Raw genomic sequence first — 20,812 nt, forward strand, 5'->3', positions numbered from 1 at the left:
ATCCCCCTGTTCCATGTCCCCCCTGCTCCGCCATTCTGCCTCCTGACTTTCTTTACCAGCAACTCTGTCCACTGATTCAGTATTTGGCTGCCACATATGGTGCCCTTCACCCTTGAGTCACACATGGTGGCCAGCACATGGACTGTACTGGACTGCAAGGGATCAAGCTGTTTACTGATGCCCTCCTTCAGCTGTTTCACCAGTGCCTGCATGTCTGGTGACAGTGGTCTGCCCCAGCCAGGAACACTGATCCCCTGGAAGCTCTCCATTTGGCTCTGACATTCCTTCACTATAGGGATCACCTGGCTAAGGAGGGTGTTACACCACAGGGGGGGTGAAAACTGCAGGGGTGGGGTGGTAGCACCTGGTGAGGCCACAAAGCCTGCCAAATTTCAAGAATATCGGTGCAGGAGCTTGGGGGGCCCTGCACCTCAAGCTGCTGACAGGAAAAACTCGTGATGTGGGTGGGTGCTTGGGCGACTGCATCTGCCTTGGGGCACAGGGGGTTGAAATCTAATGCAGGCCTGGGTGCTGGGCCCTGACCGGCCATGAAGCCTGCCAGCAGTGTGTGCGTCTTGCTGGGGGAGTCTGTCTTCTGGGGCCCTGCACCTCAAACTGCTGACAGGCAAAACTCATGATGTGGGTGGGTGACCCTGTGTGTATGTTAAGGTGCGCCCTTCCTGGCGCTGGGGCCTCTGCACAGTAGGGCAGTGCGCCCCAGTGAGGCTCCTCCTACTAGGGCATAGCCTTAGTAAATTCCTATATAGAGTAAATTCTCTAGTAACCTTATCCAATGTAAGTACAAAATTCAAAAGAATACATCAATGAATATAATAACCAAATAAAAGCACCTACAAGAAAAAGGTATTCTGAAATCCCTCTTGCTAGGGTAACAAGCAGGGAATCCTTTAGAAAATCAGTGCCATCACTAGTTAGCTATGGTGGTCTGACGGTGAGCTGCTAGAACAGACGGCTCAGTAAGTGACCCCAAAGCAGAAAGCAGGGTCAGTTAAAATGCTGCCTTTTTTATGCAGTTTTTCTGTCCCTCCCCCAGAGCACAGGGGTTGGAAGGGACCTCAGGGAAGGGTGACAGTCACTGGCCAGCTACCCATCTCAATAATGAGAGCACTCCTTCCCCCACCTCACCTTCCCCCCCATCCCCTCCCTCCGCTTACTTTACTTTCTTCTTCCCTGCAGGGAAACCATTGAAAGTAAGCCTAGCTTCCTGGTCGAAACTCAAAATATCTCATTTTTCGAAACGTTTCAACCTGCTCTGTTTTGTTTCAACCCTGGTTTGAGCCTGCCTGTTCCATTTTGACTTTGTTTTGAGCCATTTCAACCTCGAAACAGCAGTGTTGAAACAAAACAGGCGGCAAAACTTCACACAGCCCTAATGCCTATCCTGGTGCAGTTTATAACTATACTAGTGTAATTTATACTGGTGTCGTTTTACCTCTCACTTTTCCTAGCACAATTCTACACTGGAGTTAAGTGAGCTATACAAGAGTTGGGCTGTACATCATGTGTCTGCTTCTGTACTATATACACTACTGTAAAGTCCTATTAGACCAGTGTGAATGTGTCATTTGTACATGGACATAGTTGGACCCAGGAAGCCTGGCTTATACATGACATGAGACTGAGAACATGAGGCACATAAAGGCTAATTCCTGTGACTCACCCTGGTAGTATTTCAGAATTGAAATACTTCAGTTTCTGATCTTTCTTTTACCAAAAGCTCAAGAGTTTGCAGAGAATCCCACAACGTGCACACACACACGGTTGCTACAATCAACACCCAGTGGCTTCTACTGTTGTGACACTTCTGCACAGATCTTCAAATGTGGTTAGCACCCAACAAGCACTGTAAATCTGGCCAGCCAATTTTCATCCCTCAACTCCTTCAGAAACCTAGCACTTAGGTTCTTGCAAACGTGGCCCTCACCTTCCAGGAGAAATGAGATACCAAATGCAGCTCGTGGGTTCCAGTAGCAGTACTTAAGTTTATTTGTAAACTGTTCTTTGGTAAATAATAAGACAGAACTTGAAAAGAATGAACGAAAAAGAACAAAAAAGAAAAATCATTCACTCCAGAGGCAGGAATTTACAGGAAACCAACTAAAGAGAGAAATGGGTCGAGCCCAGGAAGAGAAATGGACTATCACCCTATTGAACACTTAGTCTAAATCAGAGCCACTGGTAGATGAGGTCATGCACTGCTGCCCCTGCCCCCACCGCTAGTGAGATTCTGCGACCCGGGTGGCAAGCAGATCAGCAAGTCTAGCCTTGGGGGTTTGGAGGTTGTTCGTCGGAGGCCCATCAGTTGCACACCGGCATTTGCTCCCTCCTCATCCACTTGAGCTTGCTCTCTCTTATCCGTCTTCATGGAAGTGGCAGGGTGGGGGAGATTTTGGAGGAGAGGGGGGTGGTGCCTCTCTACATGGGAGGCTCGCTGCAGAGCACAATTTCCAGTTCCTTGCGGTACAGCTTCCCCCCATCGGCAAGGCTCATGATGCTCTTTCTGTAGTTGGTGAGTTGCTGGATGTTCATTTCCTGGCAGACAGGAACACAGGGCTATGATGCAGAATAGCCCTCAAACATGAGACCAAATTTCAATGAGGTCTCAGTAACAGAGTGTCCTGGGGTGAGCTGCCCTTCTTAGAAGGGTTCAGGGGACCCATAGAGCATGAGAACTGTGGGATGGTAGCAAAGCATGCTGGGAAGTAAAGCAATACAAAGGTCAAATGTCATCTTTTTGCTGCCTCCCTTCCCAGCATTCCTTGCTACTACTCCACAGCTATCTACTGTCTCAGGAGAGAGCTAGGGACTGGGTTTTTCATCTAAGAAAGGAGCAGGTGAACAGCAAGAGAAGAGTTCCTGAGTGTAAGGGTCTCTGGTGAGCCCCTGCACAGGAAGGACTAAGGACCCAGCCAGCAAAGGGACATGGGAAGCAGCCAGATCCAGAAGGAAGTGAAGGGCAGTGCTCTCATGCTGATTCAGACATACCTGGCACTGCTTTACAGTTACACAAAGGGGAGAGCAATTGTGACTCTGGGGCCTCTGCTGTCCCCACATCCCTCTGCATTTAATTCAGAGCAGACATTGCTGAGCACTGGGTACTCTTCTGTACCCATCTGAGTAGGTGCTGAAAACATTCCTAGTACATAGCGCTAGCACTGCAGATTTCCACTATTTCAGTATCCTGAAGGGCGGTGTCCTAGATGACAGGACAAGCTATAGCACCAGCACTATAAACTTGGAGCCAAGCCCCCCAGGGCAGTCACTTAGCCCCTTGACTACAGCGCTGGGGAATTTGGATTGCCCATGCTTGCTGTGGGCATGAAACATGCCCCCTCTGATGGGCTGTTCCCTGGGGAAGCAACAACACTCCACTCATATACACCAGAGACAAGAGTCACAGAGGCCATGACAGGAATCAGTTCTGCACTTAAGGGGAGATATACTGGAACAGCAGGATCAAGCTAACATGCATCTTCATGTGCCCCATTCCCCTTCATTCACTCACCTTCTTGTTTTTCTCATACAGGTCTTTCAAAAGGGCATCCAACTCATGCTCATCAATGTAGCCACTCCCATCCTGTTAGCAACAGCAGAGGAGAACATGCATGTTGATGAAGAAATGCTCACATCTGAGCCCAGCAGCCTGCGATCATGTGCCTCCAAACACAGCCTCTCCTCCCTTGGGGCATCTTGGTCTTACTGAGTTTGTCTATACACCTTCTGAGAACGCTGTTGGGAAGCACTTCCCCATACAACCTCTCCTGCTCCCCACAGGTCAAACCTGAAAATGAGGCCTGAAGGTGACAAAGATCTCAAAAGTGGCAGGAGGAGTCACTCTCAGGGCAGCTTCACCATCTCATTTCTGGGTTTGGCATTATGGAGCATGAGTGGGTGGTAGAATGTATTTCTGAGTGGTACTTCCAGGTGCATCATAGCACCAGTAGAGGCATGACTTCTGTCACCTTTCAATGACTGGTCAGACATGTCACTCTCCCGTATCAGTCATAAAGGAGAACGGCCAGCACCTGGGAACAGCTCTCTGTCCAGTCTTTACTTCAAGGGACAATAGTCTGGAGTGCATTTCACTTCAAAATATGTGTCATTACAACAGAGCTGGGGTGTCAAAGATCTGGCCCATGGAGCCCTACAATCCAGCCTGCAGTGCTGCCTGTGAATCTTGGACTGGCCCTGTATGTTGTATGGTCAGTTCAGGACATGTGCTGCATGTGCTGCCTGCATACTGTATCTGGTGTGTGTGGCCAGTCTGTGAGCCCAATTTGGCCCATACACTTAATTCAGCCCATGGGGCTGGATGAGTTTGATATCCCTGGTACTGATATTCCTCCTTCAGCTGCTGGATCAATAGTGATGCCAGTTACAGACATGTAAGGTCCTGAGCCACAGCAAACCAAAACACTGGAAAAACTCCCAGTAACTTAATTAGGCTTTGGACCCAGCCATGTCCTTGAAGTGACTCCTCTGCAAACAGTGGTGCCACAATGGTAGTGAAAGGAGAGTCCAGCCCCATACACTGAGTTTTAGGCACTCTTCAGTATGGTCAGCACTGTCACCTCCACTTAGCCTCCAGGCCAACAGTAGGAGCAGGTCAGGGAAGCAGGGGCTTTCACTCTTTCTTTAATATTAGGCTTCCATTCAGCCCTTAAGTCATTGCTTCCACCTATGTTCAGGCCCCTGGATCCCAGTGTTTGCTTCCCTCCAAGATGATATTCAAATAATTATGCACCTTCCATATTCAGAGCTGCTCTAGGGCAGATCGCCAGCTGACCTATGGTGGCATAATTACCCTGCAACTCTGTGGGCCTATGCTTGTTTATACCAGCACAGGATCTAGCCTTCCCACTGTAGGTGATAGGGTCTGTCCTAGTATTTACAATGGTAAATGGGAGAGATTCCTGAATGCCTGCCCATGACAATCTAGGGAGAACCAGGGAGATGATTTGCTGAAAGGAGTTGTTCCTTCTGTACCAAGCTCAGATTTGAGATCCCTTTGTGCTCAAGCTTTTTTCCCCCTCCTGGCAAGCATTTTACCTTGTCATAAAAGGTAAAGATAGCATTGAACTCCTCAGAGGCCAGCTTCATTCCCTGGACAAATACAAGAGAAATAGATATGAGCCAGGACACCGGGGGTGGGGGGGATGAAGAGAACAGAACCAAAAGGAAATACAAAGGTTTCTCTTTTCTTTTTACCTGAAATTTAAGTAGGAAGTTTTCTTGCACAGGCAAAAGTCTGAAAAGAGATTGCCAGAGTGTAAGTCAGGGGAGCTGAGAAAAGGGACTCATAAGAGAAAGGGAGTCAGTAGCAGAGCTGGCTGGGAATTCTACAGGGCCATCTTTTTTCATCAAAGATGGCCAGCTGACCAAAGCCAAAACCTTTGTACAGGAATGTAACAAGAAACCCCTTCTTGCCTGCAGCCCCCCCAATCCCCCCACATTTTGTGCATTTCTTTTTCCTTCTAAGTATTGGCAGAGACCTAGCATACTCATTGCATGAGTGTGGCAAGGCTCAGAGCAAGCCAGAAAGCTGAAATGTTTTTCTGTAGAAGCAGCCGGCAAACTATATCTACATATCAATTGAGCTAAGTGTCATTAAAGAAAACAAAAAAAGTAAAATATCCACTTCAAAGCAAAGCCTGTAAAAGACAAGAAAAGCCAAGGTGCGTTGAAAGTATGACTGTAAATATATCCTGGTGAGCATATTCCCCCTTCAATTAACACCTATTTCCCAAAGCAAACTTCCCATATCTGTCTAAAGTTTATTCTAAATCAGTCTACATGACTGCATCTAACCTAACTCACTGTCCCCAGTGGCCTTTTGAACCTCACTACCTCACACTGCATTTTTATATATTTCTCACAGTGCATTTTTATATTTCATCTGTCTCATCTTTACCCTGGCATTCTGTATTTTATGTTTTATACCTTTCAACTTTTAACAAATGTATTCTTTTGAGTAAGTCACACCTTGTATTACTAAAATTTTAAGAATGCATTGGAACTGTAATCACTGGAATTGTATTGCTGAATTAGGCGGGTCCGCCTGAGTAAATGCAAGTATGTATGAATCGGTAGATAACTGAATGACAAAGCAAGAGCCTCTGGCTGTTAATTGACAATAGCCTAGCCAGAGGAACTTACCATTACAAAACTGTACCATACAAGCCATTTTAAGCTTATCAAGCCACCTGAAACCTGCAATGACAGCCATTGAGTCAATCAAGTCAGGGGTGGACTCCCAAAACTTCACCATGGGGGGGCAGGCGGGAGGAAGCCCCCAGTGACTAACAGCTGTCATGCACTACTAAATACCCATGTGGGACAGCGACCTCCGGATTAGACAGCCAAGATGATGCTGGGAGATCACACGAGTTTGCCAGACAGAAGGGATAAAAGTCAGTGAAGCATGACCCTCAGTGGCACCCCTTCATTCAGCATCCAACCTACTGAGACATAAGGACAAGCAGGCAACCCATTCTGGAGAAGACTCTACCTTGGAGGAAGCTGACCATTGACAGCAGACTCCAGCACCAGAGTCCTGAATAGGTATAAACCAACATTGGTGCTACACTCCAACTGCAGCAATTGTGTATGTGTGTAAGTGTGTGGGAGTGTGTGTTAAGGTGGCCAGTACCACTCATAACTCAAAGTTTGCATTTATGATTTTATTGGCAAACTTCACATCCTGTCTAATAAATCAGAATTTTTGATGATCCTGAGAGCTGGTCCTTTGTAGCCAACAGGAGAAAGTTACTTGTGATTAACTTCTTGACTCAAGTTTTTTCTTTAAAAGGTTTTAAACTGCCATTATGCCTCAATTTGATGCTTTTGGACATGAACGATTGCAGTTTTCTGGTTCAAAATGCCTTGTCATTTAGACAATTAAGTTAAGGAGAGTAAAATCACTGGAGCATTTCAGTTACACCAAGTTATATTTTTTTTTCATTTGCAAAGTTTGGGACCTTAACTTTTTGCTTCAATTGCAGACAGGAGTAATTTCTGAAATCTCCAGCTTTTTCAAGACAGGGGACTTCATTTTTCTGTGCAACACTGACCATGCGAGTGTCTTTCTCAGAGTACTGCAGGTTTACTCCTCAGCAGAGATCAGCCCCATCTGCTCTAGTATGGACTTACTGCATGTATCAGGCGAGTTATTGGGAGCTCTGTAAAGACAGGCTTCTAACCTGCTCTGCATCTGCAGCTTTATCATGGGAAATGTGGTCTGTTGCTTAAGGAGACTGACTCTGTTTTCATGCAGGTATAAATCAGAAGTAACGCCAGTGAAACCCATAGAGACACACTGTTGTAAGAAGCAAGAGCCAGGTTGTAACAGCACAGGGTTTGATGTCCTTTACCTAGGAATGCTCTTGAGGCAGACTTCCTGCACAGCCTATAGAACAAGTTCTGAGGATACTTGGCTGCCCCTGGATGGGGAAGTAATCTGTGCAGGTAGGAGGTGGGCTGGGTTGGGGGATTTCATAATTTTGGTTGGTTGGTATTGGGGGAAGACTAGGAAGCCTGAGGAGAAAACAGTGTAAAGGGGCTCTTACCGGGCCATCTCTGACAGGCACAGCTTCCCGTCTCCATTTGTGTCAAACATCCGCAACTGTTGGGACACAAACCAGCAGCCAGTTAAGTAACCATCTCCTCACCCACCCAATCAGTCCTTGTAGATAGGCCTTTGGCAAAGCAAGGAACTCAGCTGATGCAAAGTTAGGTACCTATTGGCAGTCAGAAAACTGGACTCGTTTGTTTCACAGTCCTGCAGGAAGGTTGGCTTGGTCCAGGGTGTGTCAGGGTAAGATCCCAGATGGGTTCAGCAGTGGAGTGGGGACTTGGGCTCCTCCTGTACTGCCCCTGTGCATCACTCAGATTTTCACTGTCCAGGCAGGCTCAGGGGTCAGGCAGCCACATTCCTGCTTTCCACAGCTATTGATACGGTTGCAGCTCTGCTGCAGCTGTGCCCACAGGAGGTGGAAGGAGCAGAATTGGGCCTATTCCCGTGTGGACGGGAGTAGCAGGGTGCCTATCCCTCCCTCCAAACCATGCCCTTACTTACAATGGTCTGTGTATACTCCAGTAGCTTTGGCTCATCATAGGGCCTGTTTGCTTTCTTTAACAAGTCTGACAGGAAGCCCTGAAACAGGAAAGGACCTTGTGAGGGACAACACATTTAAAGCCCAGTGTTACAAATTCACTGGCACTTTCTAGGGAAAAGGTATCCCCATTGTCCTCTATTAAAAGCAAAGGGGCAGTGTCACATAAACCCTTGACAGCCAACCAGAGAATGGAACTGATAGGTCCCAAAGGAGATTCCATTCCATGTCTTTCCAGCCAAGGGAGGCAGCCAGAGTGCAAGAGCTGGTCTGGAAATGTCAGAGCTGGGATATTCAGAGGGCAAAGTGGCAGTGGTATCACTGGGTCAGTAGCTAGTATCATGGTAGTTCCACTGCTGTGCCAGTCTTATGGCACTGTAATGCTCAGCATGGATTTCTCTAGGACTAAAATTGGGCAAGAAGAGGTTATCTTGGGATACTCATTCCTCAGATAATTAAAGGAAAGCAGCATCTGCTCCCCTGTGTCTCTAGGGGCCATATTCAGCTTTGGTATCCATCAAACAAGGGGACTGTACCCAGTTCCACCAGGGTTGAATTTAACTTTAGGTTTGTTCATACAGGTCACAATAAGCTCTTGTGTGTAAGAAAGCCACCCAGGAGGTCACCCATTTCTTACTTTGCATTACCACCTAAAGCAGGGGTGGGCAAAATATGGCCCGTGGGACAGATCTGGACCACCAGCTGATTGGATCTGGCCCACAGGCAGGCACCCACCAATTAATTGTATCCAGCCCTGCCAGCAGCTGCCCCTCCTGTGCTCTATATGGGATTGAGTTCTGCCTGCTCCCACCTAGGGCAGCTCCCCTGCTAGAGGGTGCCAGCCCCAGCCAGTGGGTGTATCTTCTTGGCAAGGCTGCTGCTGCCACTGGCTAGGGAACTGCTGGGCTCCTCTGGCTTCCAGTGACTCATCTTCCTGTCCCTGCTGCAGTGCTCTGGGCAGGGAAGGGAAGCTGCAGCATTGAGGGGAGTGGGGTGGGCTCTGCCTTTGGTCCTGCTCATACATGGCTGGGTGGTTGAGCCTGTGGATGGAGGTGGGGCATGAAGATGCTTGGCTGCTCACAAAGCCTTGTTGGGCAGGCACAGGACAGGTAGGTGGGGTGGGAACAGCAGTAGCAGCCAGTGTGCACTTGGTGCTGCCCCCCCAGACAGGCAGGCAGGCACATAGGATGGAAGCAGCAGCAGGAGCAGAAGCCAACACAGTCTTGGTTGTAGCCCCATGGGGCAGGTGAAAGACAGAGACCAAGAGAACCAGTGGTGCCAGGCTTGGCTCCCTGTGCCCCACTCCCCTCTTGCAGGGGCTTCTCTTGCTGCCTGTGGGCAGCAGCTGCTTTCCCACTCTTTGCAGTGTGCTGGAGCCAGGCAGGGAGTGCTGATTCCCTCTTCCACCTCCCCCTGCTTGCAGAGGGGTTGGGCTCAGCCATATCACAAAGAACAGGCAGTGGGGAGGGGGTGGGGGGGAAGCCGGGTTGGGGGGAGAAGCCCCCACATGTTCACACCCAACCCGCCCACACCCCAGCCAGTCCCCACTATACCCACACACTCCGTCTCCACCTCCACACATAGCCACCCCCTCACCATACCCACACCCCACATACACACCTACACTTCCCCATACATGCACCCACAGCCCCTCACACACCCAAACTATGCATCCCACACCCCCCACACATCCATACATACACCCCACACACTCCACCATATCCTCACACCCCCCCCAACCACATATGTACTCCACACCCCCACATACCTCAAACATCCACACATGTACTCACCCCCCACACACCTACACCTCTCCACACATGCATCCACATGCCCTCACACATGCCACCCCACAACATACCCACACACATCAAAGTCCCACATACCCGCACAACTCAACCACATCCACACATGCACCCCACACCCCACCATACACATCTCACATCCACACATATACCTACACACAATATATAACTCCCCCCTGTCCCAAAGGAGTACTTTTGGGGCAAGGGGAGAGACTTCCAGTGGCAAAGGGCAGGGGTGGGACTTCTGGTCACAAGATGGTGACCAGAGGACGGAGGTACCTGTTAAGGGGTGGGGCTACCCTTGTGGCCCTCAACACCTCACTAAAATTCATTAAGCATCCCTCCAGCAGAAATAATTCCCAACCCTTGACCTAAAGCAATGTCTTTAAGAGTCCAGTCTCCTCTCCTCCCAGAGTGGCAATGACCTGCTCTCTGCAATCTTGTATGTGGGCTTGAGAAGCATCCCTAGGTCCAGTACTGGTATAAAGAGCTTCAGGTGAGCTCAGGAGAGCCTGGTTGATGTCCTCCACCTGAGGATCAGGCCCAGCATTTCTTGCTAACATTTCTAGATCAGGCTCCTCACTCCCTAAAGAAAGGTACAGGACTGCCTTAATTATGGATATCTTACCTCACTCCTGCTAAGTTCTTTGAGACCAGATGCAGCTCAACAACCTTCTGAGTAAGAGGACACGCCATACTGTTCAAATAAGCAAAGATGCACTGAGCCTTTGCCATCAGAGTGGAACAGCTGGTGTTCCTAAACTAAGCCCTTAAAGGGGGAGAGGAAGCTGCTCAGCACCTTACAAGATTTGGCTCTAAGGAAGAGAATAACACTTTCTGAAAAGCAGAGGTCATTGAGTTACAGGGAAGGGTGTTCCAGAGAAGGGACTAAATCCCAGCAGCTAGAATTTTACAAGCAGTGATAAACAGGCAGCCAGGAACTATCCTTATAATGGGGGTAAAGGATGGACACACACAGCAGAGCAAAACCTGCCTAAGACCCCACCCCCCACCCCCTTCCTCCCCACAACAGGGAAAAGCCAAGGTCAGTTGCCTGCTGAGTAGTGTTTGATTACAGGTTTGAGCAAACAGCAATGAGATCAGCTTTCATTGGTCCTTAGGACACAACAATCCCTGATTGAGGTGCTCTTGATACAGGTGTTACTGGGTATGTGAGGAAGGTCCCATCTTGTTCCTTCCATTTGTGCCTCTGTTAATACGGTCAGGGGCAGTTTTACCATTTGCCTCCAATGGGAGAAGATACCTTTCATTCTGCATTATGATGAACAAAAAAGCAAGGAAGAGCTGGGCAGGGACAGTGCAAGCTATCAACACTCTTTCTAGACTGATGGACCAAGTATGGCAGATACATATTGACAAAAGTGGCCCTTCACAGGGGGCATGTCTACACATGCACATTTATTACACAGTAGTTTAGGTTACTGCACAGTAACCAAAATTTACTGTGCAGTATGGGTGCACACTTACATATGCATGCCCTTACTATGCAGTAAATATGGTGCATTAAGCTGACTAGGTGTAAGTTTGATACCTGCATCATGCAGGTATCAAATGGTGGTAGGTATCAAAATGATGCATCATGATGCAGGTATCAAATTTACACCCAATTAGTTACTGCACAGTAACACTGTGTGTGTGAACTGACTTGGGACTAAAGTTAGTCCCAATGCAGTTCACATACAGTATTACTGCACTTTAAAGGCTGCCATGTAGATGCTGGCCTAAAAACCGCTTACTGCAGAGTAAGTTACTGCACAGTAAATGCATGTGTAGATGCACCCAGAGTGGACCACAGGTGAGCTATGCAAAGGTGAGGTCGTCCAGGCAAGACTGGCCCATAGATGTAGCATAACCATTTAAAGCCTTATTTCCCAGGTCCTTGCGCTCTTCACTTGCACCCCACCTTGAGCTCATTGGCTTCTATGTAGCCGCTGCGGTCTGTGTCATATTTCCGCCAAGCCTGCAATAGGAATACCACAACACATTAGTACAGGATTGAGTAATTTCCCTGAAGAGCAGGTGTGGGCAGCTGACACCCTTTGATTTAGCAGACAAAGGCATAAACAAGCTCCAATGGCAGGAGGCTGGAGCTAGATTGATTCAGGATAGAAATAAGATACACACTTTTTAAAACAATGGGACTTAACTGTTGAAACAACCTCCTTACATAAGGACAGTGTTGGAGCAACCTCCCTAACTCTGTTACTTGAAGCCTTTACGTGAGGACTGGATCTGCCAAGAGATCTTCTCTAGTTCAAACAGATGTGTTGGGCTCAGTGCAGGAGTTACTGGGGGAGGTTCACTGGCTTGTGCCACAAAAGCGGTCAAATGTGATGATCACATAGGTCCCTTCTGGCCATTGTGAATCCATGGGCCTGTCTACTATGGCAAAGTGCAGTACTGTTTAGTTATCCAAGCTAGCTGTGAGTGAGCTAGGTCATTGCTAAATGTAATAGAACTGCATTAACAAAGCACTCTGCCCTTGCTAATTTACCCTTCTCAGCAGGGTAAATTAACCCAGAGTTGTGCCAGTTGACCCAACTGCAAATGGATACCTGGTTATTCAGGCTATGGAGTCAAAGGCAACTGGACATGATGATAAATGGATACCTCCTTATGTGCCACTGGCTACTGAAACAGGCCTGTGTTAATTATACCAGCCTGATGAGCTGATAGGCATGGCAGACCTTTGTTCTTTTTTGATTATGTTATGTAGACAAACCCCACAAGACTTAAGAGCTTCCTGATGTCTTTTTAGGGAGTCTTTGGACTTCAATGGGAACTGCATTTCCTTACCATCAACATTGGCTTCCGCCCCATGCATACTCATGTACAACCATTCAAGTGCTAAACCCAAGCAGGGTTTTCCTACCTAGGAAGCCACTCTCTTGGCCTTGAGAGAGGCAGTCAGTACAGTTACTGTGATACCAGAGAACAGGGTCTGTCCTAGCAACCCATGTGTTATGTTAGATGTAAAAAAGCTGATTTAGAGACATCAAAAATGTATCGCCAGTGACTTTCCCTACACTATGAAGAAACCCAAGTGGTTTGGATTTGGAAAAGGGCCTTGCCTAGTGACAAATGAGCCTGTTCTGAAGTCCTGGGGTGAGTGAGGATGTTTCCCCTCAACAGAGGAGACAAGGTAGAAGGAAAGAACAATAAAAATGTGCTTTCCCTGTGGTTTAAGTTCCATCTTGGTTCTTACACTACATCCATTAGCTTGAGAGCAGAGTCCCCACTGGAAGAAAACTCCATAGATCTGCTGCCCATATATAGTCTTCCTTTCACTCAAATTCTCCTTTCACTTACATTTTCCGAATGTAATGTCATTTAGCAAGTCTGATCTTCCTTTTTATTCCTCTGGAGATGGTTGATTGAACTAGTACCCTGCCTTGTCTTCCACATACTGGAAGTCCTCTTCTGACCCACCTGCTTTACTGTTCTTCTTCCTACCATAGATTTCCATCATCCACAGGTGCCCAGTTAACAGAACTCCTCTTTGCTCCCTGCAGCCACATCTCTCAGGGGACACTGCAAATGTTGTCTTTTGTCTTGAAAGAAATTGGATTAACAGAGCCAGGTGCACTCAGAGATAAACTTCATGTCAAGAGTTCATGCTCATTATTATATTCACTATTGCTAGAGTGGGATGAATTTAATATTTAATGGCATACACTTATATTAAACAGTAGCTTCACTTGCTCATTAAGCAGCAACAGGTGGACTCCAGTTTCATTCAACTGCATCAAACTTGAAATTGTACTCATTTTCCAATGGCTGTTGTAAACTCTTGCATAGTGTTGCTGTGCAGTGTTTGACAGCTGCTGTAATTTGCTCCAAAGATGGCTGCACTTCAATAGCTGGTGAAGCCCTTCATGTAGCTAAAATATTTATGATGAACTTTGAGCTCTGTTTTCATCAAAGGTGCCATATAATACAACACAGTCGCATTACAATTTTAGAGGCATTTTTATCCTCGTTTATGAGATAGCATTATAAATATTAAATATTTAAGCCCCCAGAGGTCCCTCTGAAGTAGATAAGGAACAGAAGGATCATTTCACCCTTCTCACATATGCTGCCACTTCTGGGATAGAACACAGCTACTGCCTAATAGCCCAAAGCAACACTATATGGTTTAGGGCAGCAAATAAAGAACAGAATATTCAAATGCTGGCAGTGGAATTTGCGGAGGCAGCCTATCCAACGGTCAAGCTGCAGTTTGGTCAGGACACCATGATAAAACACCCCTAATTCTCTGAAAAGAGTGAGAGGCTCTTTTTAACCACAGAGTTTCAACATCTCACTTTCATGCCCTGTCCAAAGGTAGCATCTCCAGCAGAATGGCACCCACAAAACATACTAGCCAATAGGCAGTAAGCACTTTGTCACAGCCCAGGTCTGTCTCCCTGATTGTTTCTTCCTTTTTTAATTCTTCAAAAAGGTTAAAAAAGATTGAAAGGCCCTAGCAATTCACAGTGCTCTCTCGCCAAGTGAACTGTGGCAGCATAACTCCACCTCCCCTCTTAGAGGAAAGTATCTGCCAATGAGTGGCAGCAGGGGACAGGTGGCTGAGGGAGGAACTTCAGGGGTGTTTCCAATCCATACCAGAGTAGGAAGGTTAAAAAAAGAGACCTTTTCTAAAGAATCTCCTCCAGCTTTTACAAGCAGCCCACAGTATTCTGGGTCTGGAGTTTGGGAAACTATTTAATACAGGTGTAATCAATATAGTTCCTAGTGATATATCTATGTTTAATCTGTGCCTCAGTTACCTGGGATTTGAGAATGAGGCTATTTGAGGAACTAAGCTAACGACTTTTGAGAGTCTGGGCCTAACCAAAAGCTAACCCAATGCTTCAAAAAGCAGCTCTGTAATAATAACAATAACAATAATAACCAGGAGTAGTGGCCACAAACTCCTGGAACCGTTGCAGGCTTAACATTAGGAAAAACTTCTTCACAGTCAGAGTGTCCAGACTGGAATAAACTCCCTCCAGAGGTGGTGCAATCGCCTACCCTGGAAATCTTCAAGAGAAGACTGGATGGTCACCTCACTGGGGCCACCTGACCCTAGTTGTCTTTCTTGCCTAGTGCAGGGGGGCTGGACCTGATGCTCTTGTGATGTCCCTTCCAGCCCCTTACAAACTATGAATCTATAATAGCACTATAATAATATACTCTCTATTCACCTCCATGAATTCAGAACTGGATCCAACATGCTGTCTGAAACACAACAGGAAGTTCTCCTCTGTGGGCAGGATCTGAGCAAGCTGTTGGGGAGAAACAGCCAAAGAATTAGTGAGAAAAGCAGAATTCATTTCATGCAACCTGCAGAAGCCAGGGCTCAGCAACTGCACTTTAGCTCATCCCTGTGGAACATTTACATGAGAGCACATTAAGATTTCATGCTGCTTTCACAGGCTTCTGCCATTTTTAGAGGCAGCCCTGATACAGTATGTTGCTGAGATACATACACTGTGCTCTCTCTTATGGATTTTACTTCTGTTGTTACATGTAAGATATAGTCAGCCAGATTGACGTATACTTCTTTGTTAATGGAAAAACCCTAGCAAGTTTCCTTTCTGTTCTTTGCAATAACTCTCTGAAATCTTGGAAACATAATTTATTTCCCTATCAGTTTTGTCCTGTTCCTGGTGAAACATTTAGTGTCACATCCTTCTGTAGCACAGTTCACCACCACCTAATCCAGTTACTCTGCTAGTTTATGTGGTGATGCCTGTGCTTTGGTGTGAAGGTCTTAGGTGCTAATCCTACTGATGACCTGCAAAGGAACTAACTGGAATGTGACAGACTGCCTCCACACCATTCTCCAAGAGCTTCCAAGTAATGCAACTCTTTCCTTGTTACTCCAGGGTTTTTAACAATCCTAAACAGCTTTTACAGTCAGAATGAACAATTCAGTGCTGTCACAGAACCAAAAGGGGAATGACTAGAGACACATCACACTCTCTTCTACCTAATTTTTTTGTACAAGTGACTATTTTACAGTGTCATTTTTGGTGACTGAGAAAAAGAGAACCAAGAAGTGGGGAAAGACAGCCATCAAAGTATATGTTACTGACATGACCAGAGACTGTTGAAACCATAAAACTGCTGAAAATCAAGTGTCAGTATTGATGCTACGTGTTTACAGGTTGTGCTTTTTTTAGTTTTGATAAGAAAAATAAAGGCGTTCATTTCAAAGATGCTTCCAGCCCTTTTCACTTGCTGCCTTGTGAGGCAAAAAGCAGAGTACTATAAGGTTTGGGTTGTGAATACAGGAAAGGGCTATTGAAAAAAACCCTATTTTATGATGTTCTTGAAAGCAAACCCATGTCAACATTAATACTAAGGCTAGAAACACTTAAAAACTTGCATTTGAACCAAAACTATTTAACGATGTTACTTTAAAAATACAAGGCAGCTAGGATCTGGGGAATTATTTCAGAAAAGATTAAAAATATAAAAACTATTAGAGATAAAACTGACACCTAACTGACACTTTGACTAGGTCACCTAAACTGACACCTAAACTGGAATATTTTCCAGTCCCTCTAGTTTTCCAATCTGTTCAGTTCCCCTCATCTTTTCTCCCTTTCTCTGCCCTTTTCATAGCTGTCACCTTAACTTTTGAGTTATTTCTCTTGAGATAGTGTCAATGTGCTAATCAATGGGCCAGACAATTTTTTAAAAGACCTGTAGAGGCAAGCAGCTGGACAGGAGATTGATACAGGTCAGCAGGTGCCCCCTTTTTGTTAGGAAAATAATAAAGTGAAGCTTGCTGGGAAATCAGGAGAGCTGGTAAAGGACCTGCTGGAAATGGAGCCACTGGCTTCCTTGACTTCATTAGCACTATCAGTGGAAAAACCGTCTGAAAGGGACCATTTTAGCAACTAGGTTTATCCTCGCTATACAACTGGCTCTGTCATGACACAATCTCAACAGAGGTCTCTGCTTGCAGCTGGGGCCAAATTTTGCCCTAATGTAACTGCACCAGTTTCAAGAGAGCTGCAGCAGGAAGGAGTTTGGCTTGGTAGATTTTACTGCACAACTGCAAGGATGCAAGTTGAATATCCAGAGGTTTTACAGCCGTCAATTATGGATGCAATTGACTTCAACTGAATCTGTGCCTCAGCTGTACCCAGGAGCGACTGCATGTGGTGTGCAGTGGTGTGAACAGTGGTAGCTCTCTGGAATGTCTGGGAAGCCATACAATGGGTGAGCATCTTAGGATGTGGGAGATTCAGGTGACTGACATGCTCCTGGTCCCCTCCTGTGAGTGCTAGCTCCAGCTAAGAGACAAGGACTCACTTGTCTGTAGCACTTTGCTCCAGAAACAGCCACTGAGAACTATCCACCCTGAGTCAGCTTGGCAGAACTGGTCCTGACACAGCAGAGCTTCTAGGCTCTACAAGGAGGCAAGGCCCCCTGAGCTGGGAGTGGCAAACCAAACAAGTGAATACATGGACGCACACAGTGGTAGGGAAAGGGATAAGAATGGGGCAGTCAAAGCCACACATGGAAAACTGGGAAGAGAATATAGGAGAGGCAGAGAGAGATAGGAAAGGCAGAAAATGGTCCATGTAGCACAGAGGGAGAGGAGGAGCAGGAAGAACAGGACAGACACTTTCCTCTCATTTTAAAGGTGTGTCCCTTCCTTGGTGTCTAATCTTCATCACAGGGGGACTTGCCAACATTTTCCGGACCCCAGTTTAACACAGAGACCAACTGGCTCTCTATAACTGCTATTCTTAAAGGCACCTAAGCATGCCTTGGGATTTGGACACCTGAGACACTCAGGCTCCTTTGCAAATGTGCAGTAATACACTAACGGTAGGATTCACACTTCCCATCTGAGGATAGTAGAAGCTATACCTCAGCCTAGGGATGGAAGCCAGATCCCTATGGAATCAGTGACTTGTCTCCTATCAACTCAGTGGGACCAACCTTCCCTCCTGGCTGTACCTGTGTCTATACTGGTAGATGAGGAAGGAGGTTTTGCCACACAGAAATAGCACAACTCACCTCAGCCATTTCAATCTTGCCATCTGCATTTTTGTCATACTTCTGCATGAACTCCTTCATCTTTTCTCCAAAGTTGTCATTCTTAGAGTCCTGTGAATGAAGAGAGAGGGTTATCCCCTTGCACTTCCAGCAGGCCCTCTGTGCCCCATTCTCCCTCTATTCATGGGGGTGTCATGAATTGATGACAGAGAAAGGCATCCCCATAACTCAGAAGGCAGCATCTTTAACTCTAACATCCAGAGCAGAAGAGCAAAGAGAACTGCTGGCCTCAAAAACACCTAGGTTTATAGAATTGCTATCACTCCAGAAGCACCTGCAATCCCCTTTGTGCAGGAGGCTGGACACATGTGGTATGAGATATTCCATGCTCTGAAGAAATTAGACAAAGACGGAGAACTGAGATACAGATATGTGGTAGGGCTGTGGGAAGCTTTGGGTGGTGATTTGATTTGGAGGAAATTCGGCTTGATTTGGTGGCTGAATTGCTGAATCCAAATCAAATCAGGGGACCAATTTAAAGGTCTGAATCGATTCAAAGCTCTCCGAATCTTCAGAAAAGATTCAGAGAGCTTTGATGATTCCGGCAGTCCCTGGTGGCTGCAGCTGGGAGCTGCAGCTGAATCCCAGCTGGTAAGTACTAGGGGCAGGCAAGGGGACTATGGAGGGACCCCTGCCAGCCCCCCCAACAACCCTGCTCTCCCCGCCCCACCCCCACTCCCCAGCCCCCCCATGGCTGCCCCAGCTCCCGGTACTTAAAAAAAAAGCCCCAGTGCTCACAAGGGTGCTGCCAGGCAGTGGGGGCAATCCCCACTGCCCCCCACTGCCCCACGCTGCACGGGGACTCTGCATGAGCCCCCCCATGGGTGCCCTACCCAGGCCAGCTCTGGCTCTTTAAGAAAAAAAGCACAAGAAAAGCCCCGGGCTTTGGGGGCTCAGCCCCCCCATGTAGCGGGGGGTAGTGGGGGGCAGTGGGGATTGCCCCCCGCCAACAGAAGCGGTGAGTCTGGGGGTTTTATCATTTTTTTTTCTTAAAGAGCCAAAGCTGGCCCAGGCGGGGCAGCTGTGGGGGTGGCTGGGAGAGTGAGGGGGGACATCAGGGGGCTTGTGCAGAGCCCCCCATGCAGCATGGGGAAGTGGGGGGCAGCAGGGATGTGCCCTGCCTGGCAGCACTCGCTGAGTTGGGGGGTTTTTTTTTAACAAGTGCCGGGAGCTGGGGCAGCTGTTGCCAGACTGGGAGAGAGGTGGGGGATGGGCTTGGCCTGGCCTGGCAGGATCGAATCTCTGAATCAGATTTGGCTGAATTGAATCGGGACAGTGATTCAAATCACCGAGTCGAATCACTGTCCCCCGAAGCAGCTGAATTTGAAGTGAATACTAGCTGCTTCTCACAGGCCTAATATCTGGTAACTTCCTTAAGGTTCTGCAAGGAGTTTGTATCAGAGGCTGGAATTAAACACAGACATCTTGTGTACCAGGCCAGCACCATAAGCACAAAAGCATCCTTCTTGCTTATTAATACGGGAAGAGCAGGCCTGAAGGTGTCAAGGAATGATTAGTCTAAATTAGTTCCAGAAGATTAACATCCCAGCAAAACATTGGGCATGTCTTAGAAACAGGTATCTGACCACAGGTGGGATTTTGTTTCTCTGGCAGACCAAACCACTGTGAAAATCCCAACATCTTGCTGTCAGATGGCACTGCTTGTCTGCAGATCAGGGCTTTACAAAAGAGTATCACGATAGCTTTTTTACAGATGGAAAAACTGAGGCACAGAGCTCTGAGATGAACTGCCTAGGAGACCAGCAGCAGAACTGGGATACAACCCGAGTTCTCACTGGTGTTTTCCACTAGATCACACTATCATCCCTTTGCAAGTGATGTGTTAACGGCCTCTATCCCTTTACTACTAACTATAAGTCTTACTGCCCTACCTGGAGTAGACCTGCTGGCATCAACAGAGCTACTTGTAGTAGTGAGAGTCCTTACGGTAGAGAGATGAGCCCCTGTTGAGATAACTGATGAGAAATCAGCTGTACATGAAGCTCCCTCTAACCCAGAGGGATCTGGTCAGAATCTATCTGACAAAATATTTTACAGAAATATACTATCTTATCAGTTCCAGTGAAGTTTTTGGGGATCCAGTTTTCTCTGGTTGCTTATGATAACAGCAGAGAGAAGCTTTTACAGTTAATGACTTAGTGTTAAGGCACTAGTGTAGGCTGTAGAAAACTCATGGTCAAACACCTGCTTGCCTCACAATAAGTAGGGATGTAAATCTCTGCTCTGATTCAGGCAGACAAGAGACTTGAAGGTAAGTTTTTCTCATCTTAGGTCAGTACCTGAATGAGTAGGCTACAGAGCAACTGTCTCTCCAAAGCTCTACCTGAATCAACAGTCTCAGGCTTCAGACTGAAAACAGACACTGGCACAATCCAAGTGTCCCAGCAACACTCCTTATATGGAACTAAAGCACATTTTAAAATGTCAGAAGTGATGGCAGAATGAAACTGGACTCTACCCAACAGCTGTCTTTGCCTACCCTTTGTGGCTACAGCGGTAACTCAGTGTCCCCAACTACCTTAACTGATCACAAGTCTCATAGTATTACACAGAGCTAACCTTAGGGAAAATGGTGCCCTGAGTGAACTTGTATTTTGCACTCCCACCCAGTCAGAAGTACGGCTGCAGGCAGAGGCAGGTTGGCAGGGGCAAGGGCTCAGTTCAGCAGAGAGGTGGAGTGGCATGGTGCGCCAGGCAGGCAGGTGGGCAGGCACTGCTGCTGCTGTGCGGGAGCAAGGAGGGTAGGCTGGAGCAGGCACCACCCCACCT

General features: G+C 47.1%; 1 protein-coding gene across 1 annotated transcript in view; it reads right to left on the minus strand.

Moving 5' to 3' along the window:
• Positions 1–1,983: 1,983 nt before the first annotated feature.
• Positions 1,984–20,812, minus strand: part of CALB2 (calbindin 2) — a 52,639-nt gene continuing 33,810 nt past the window's right edge. Inside the window, exons 3-11 of the mRNA XM_019535577.1 lie at positions 17,984–18,073; positions 15,148–15,228; positions 11,862–11,918; positions 8,096–8,173; positions 7,587–7,642; positions 5,230–5,269; positions 5,071–5,124; positions 3,527–3,598; positions 1,984–2,553 (exon numbers count right to left, since the gene is read on the minus strand). Of these exons, the coding sequence (XP_019391122.1) occupies positions 2,437–2,553; positions 3,527–3,598; positions 5,071–5,124; positions 5,230–5,269; positions 7,587–7,642; positions 8,096–8,173; positions 11,862–11,918; positions 15,148–15,228; positions 17,984–18,073 (645 nt within the window). The 3' untranslated portion in view covers positions 1,984–2,436. The remainder of the gene's footprint in view (positions 2,554–3,526; positions 3,599–5,070; positions 5,125–5,229; positions 5,270–7,586; positions 7,643–8,095; positions 8,174–11,861; positions 11,919–15,147; positions 15,229–17,983; positions 18,074–20,812) is intronic.

Source organism: Crocodylus porosus, unplaced genomic scaffold, assembly GCF_001723895.1.
Source record: "Crocodylus porosus isolate Cpor-Errol unplaced genomic scaffold, CroPor_comp1, whole genome shotgun sequence".
Classification (NCBI taxonomy): domain Eukaryota; kingdom Metazoa; phylum Chordata; order Crocodylia; family Crocodylidae; genus Crocodylus; species Crocodylus porosus.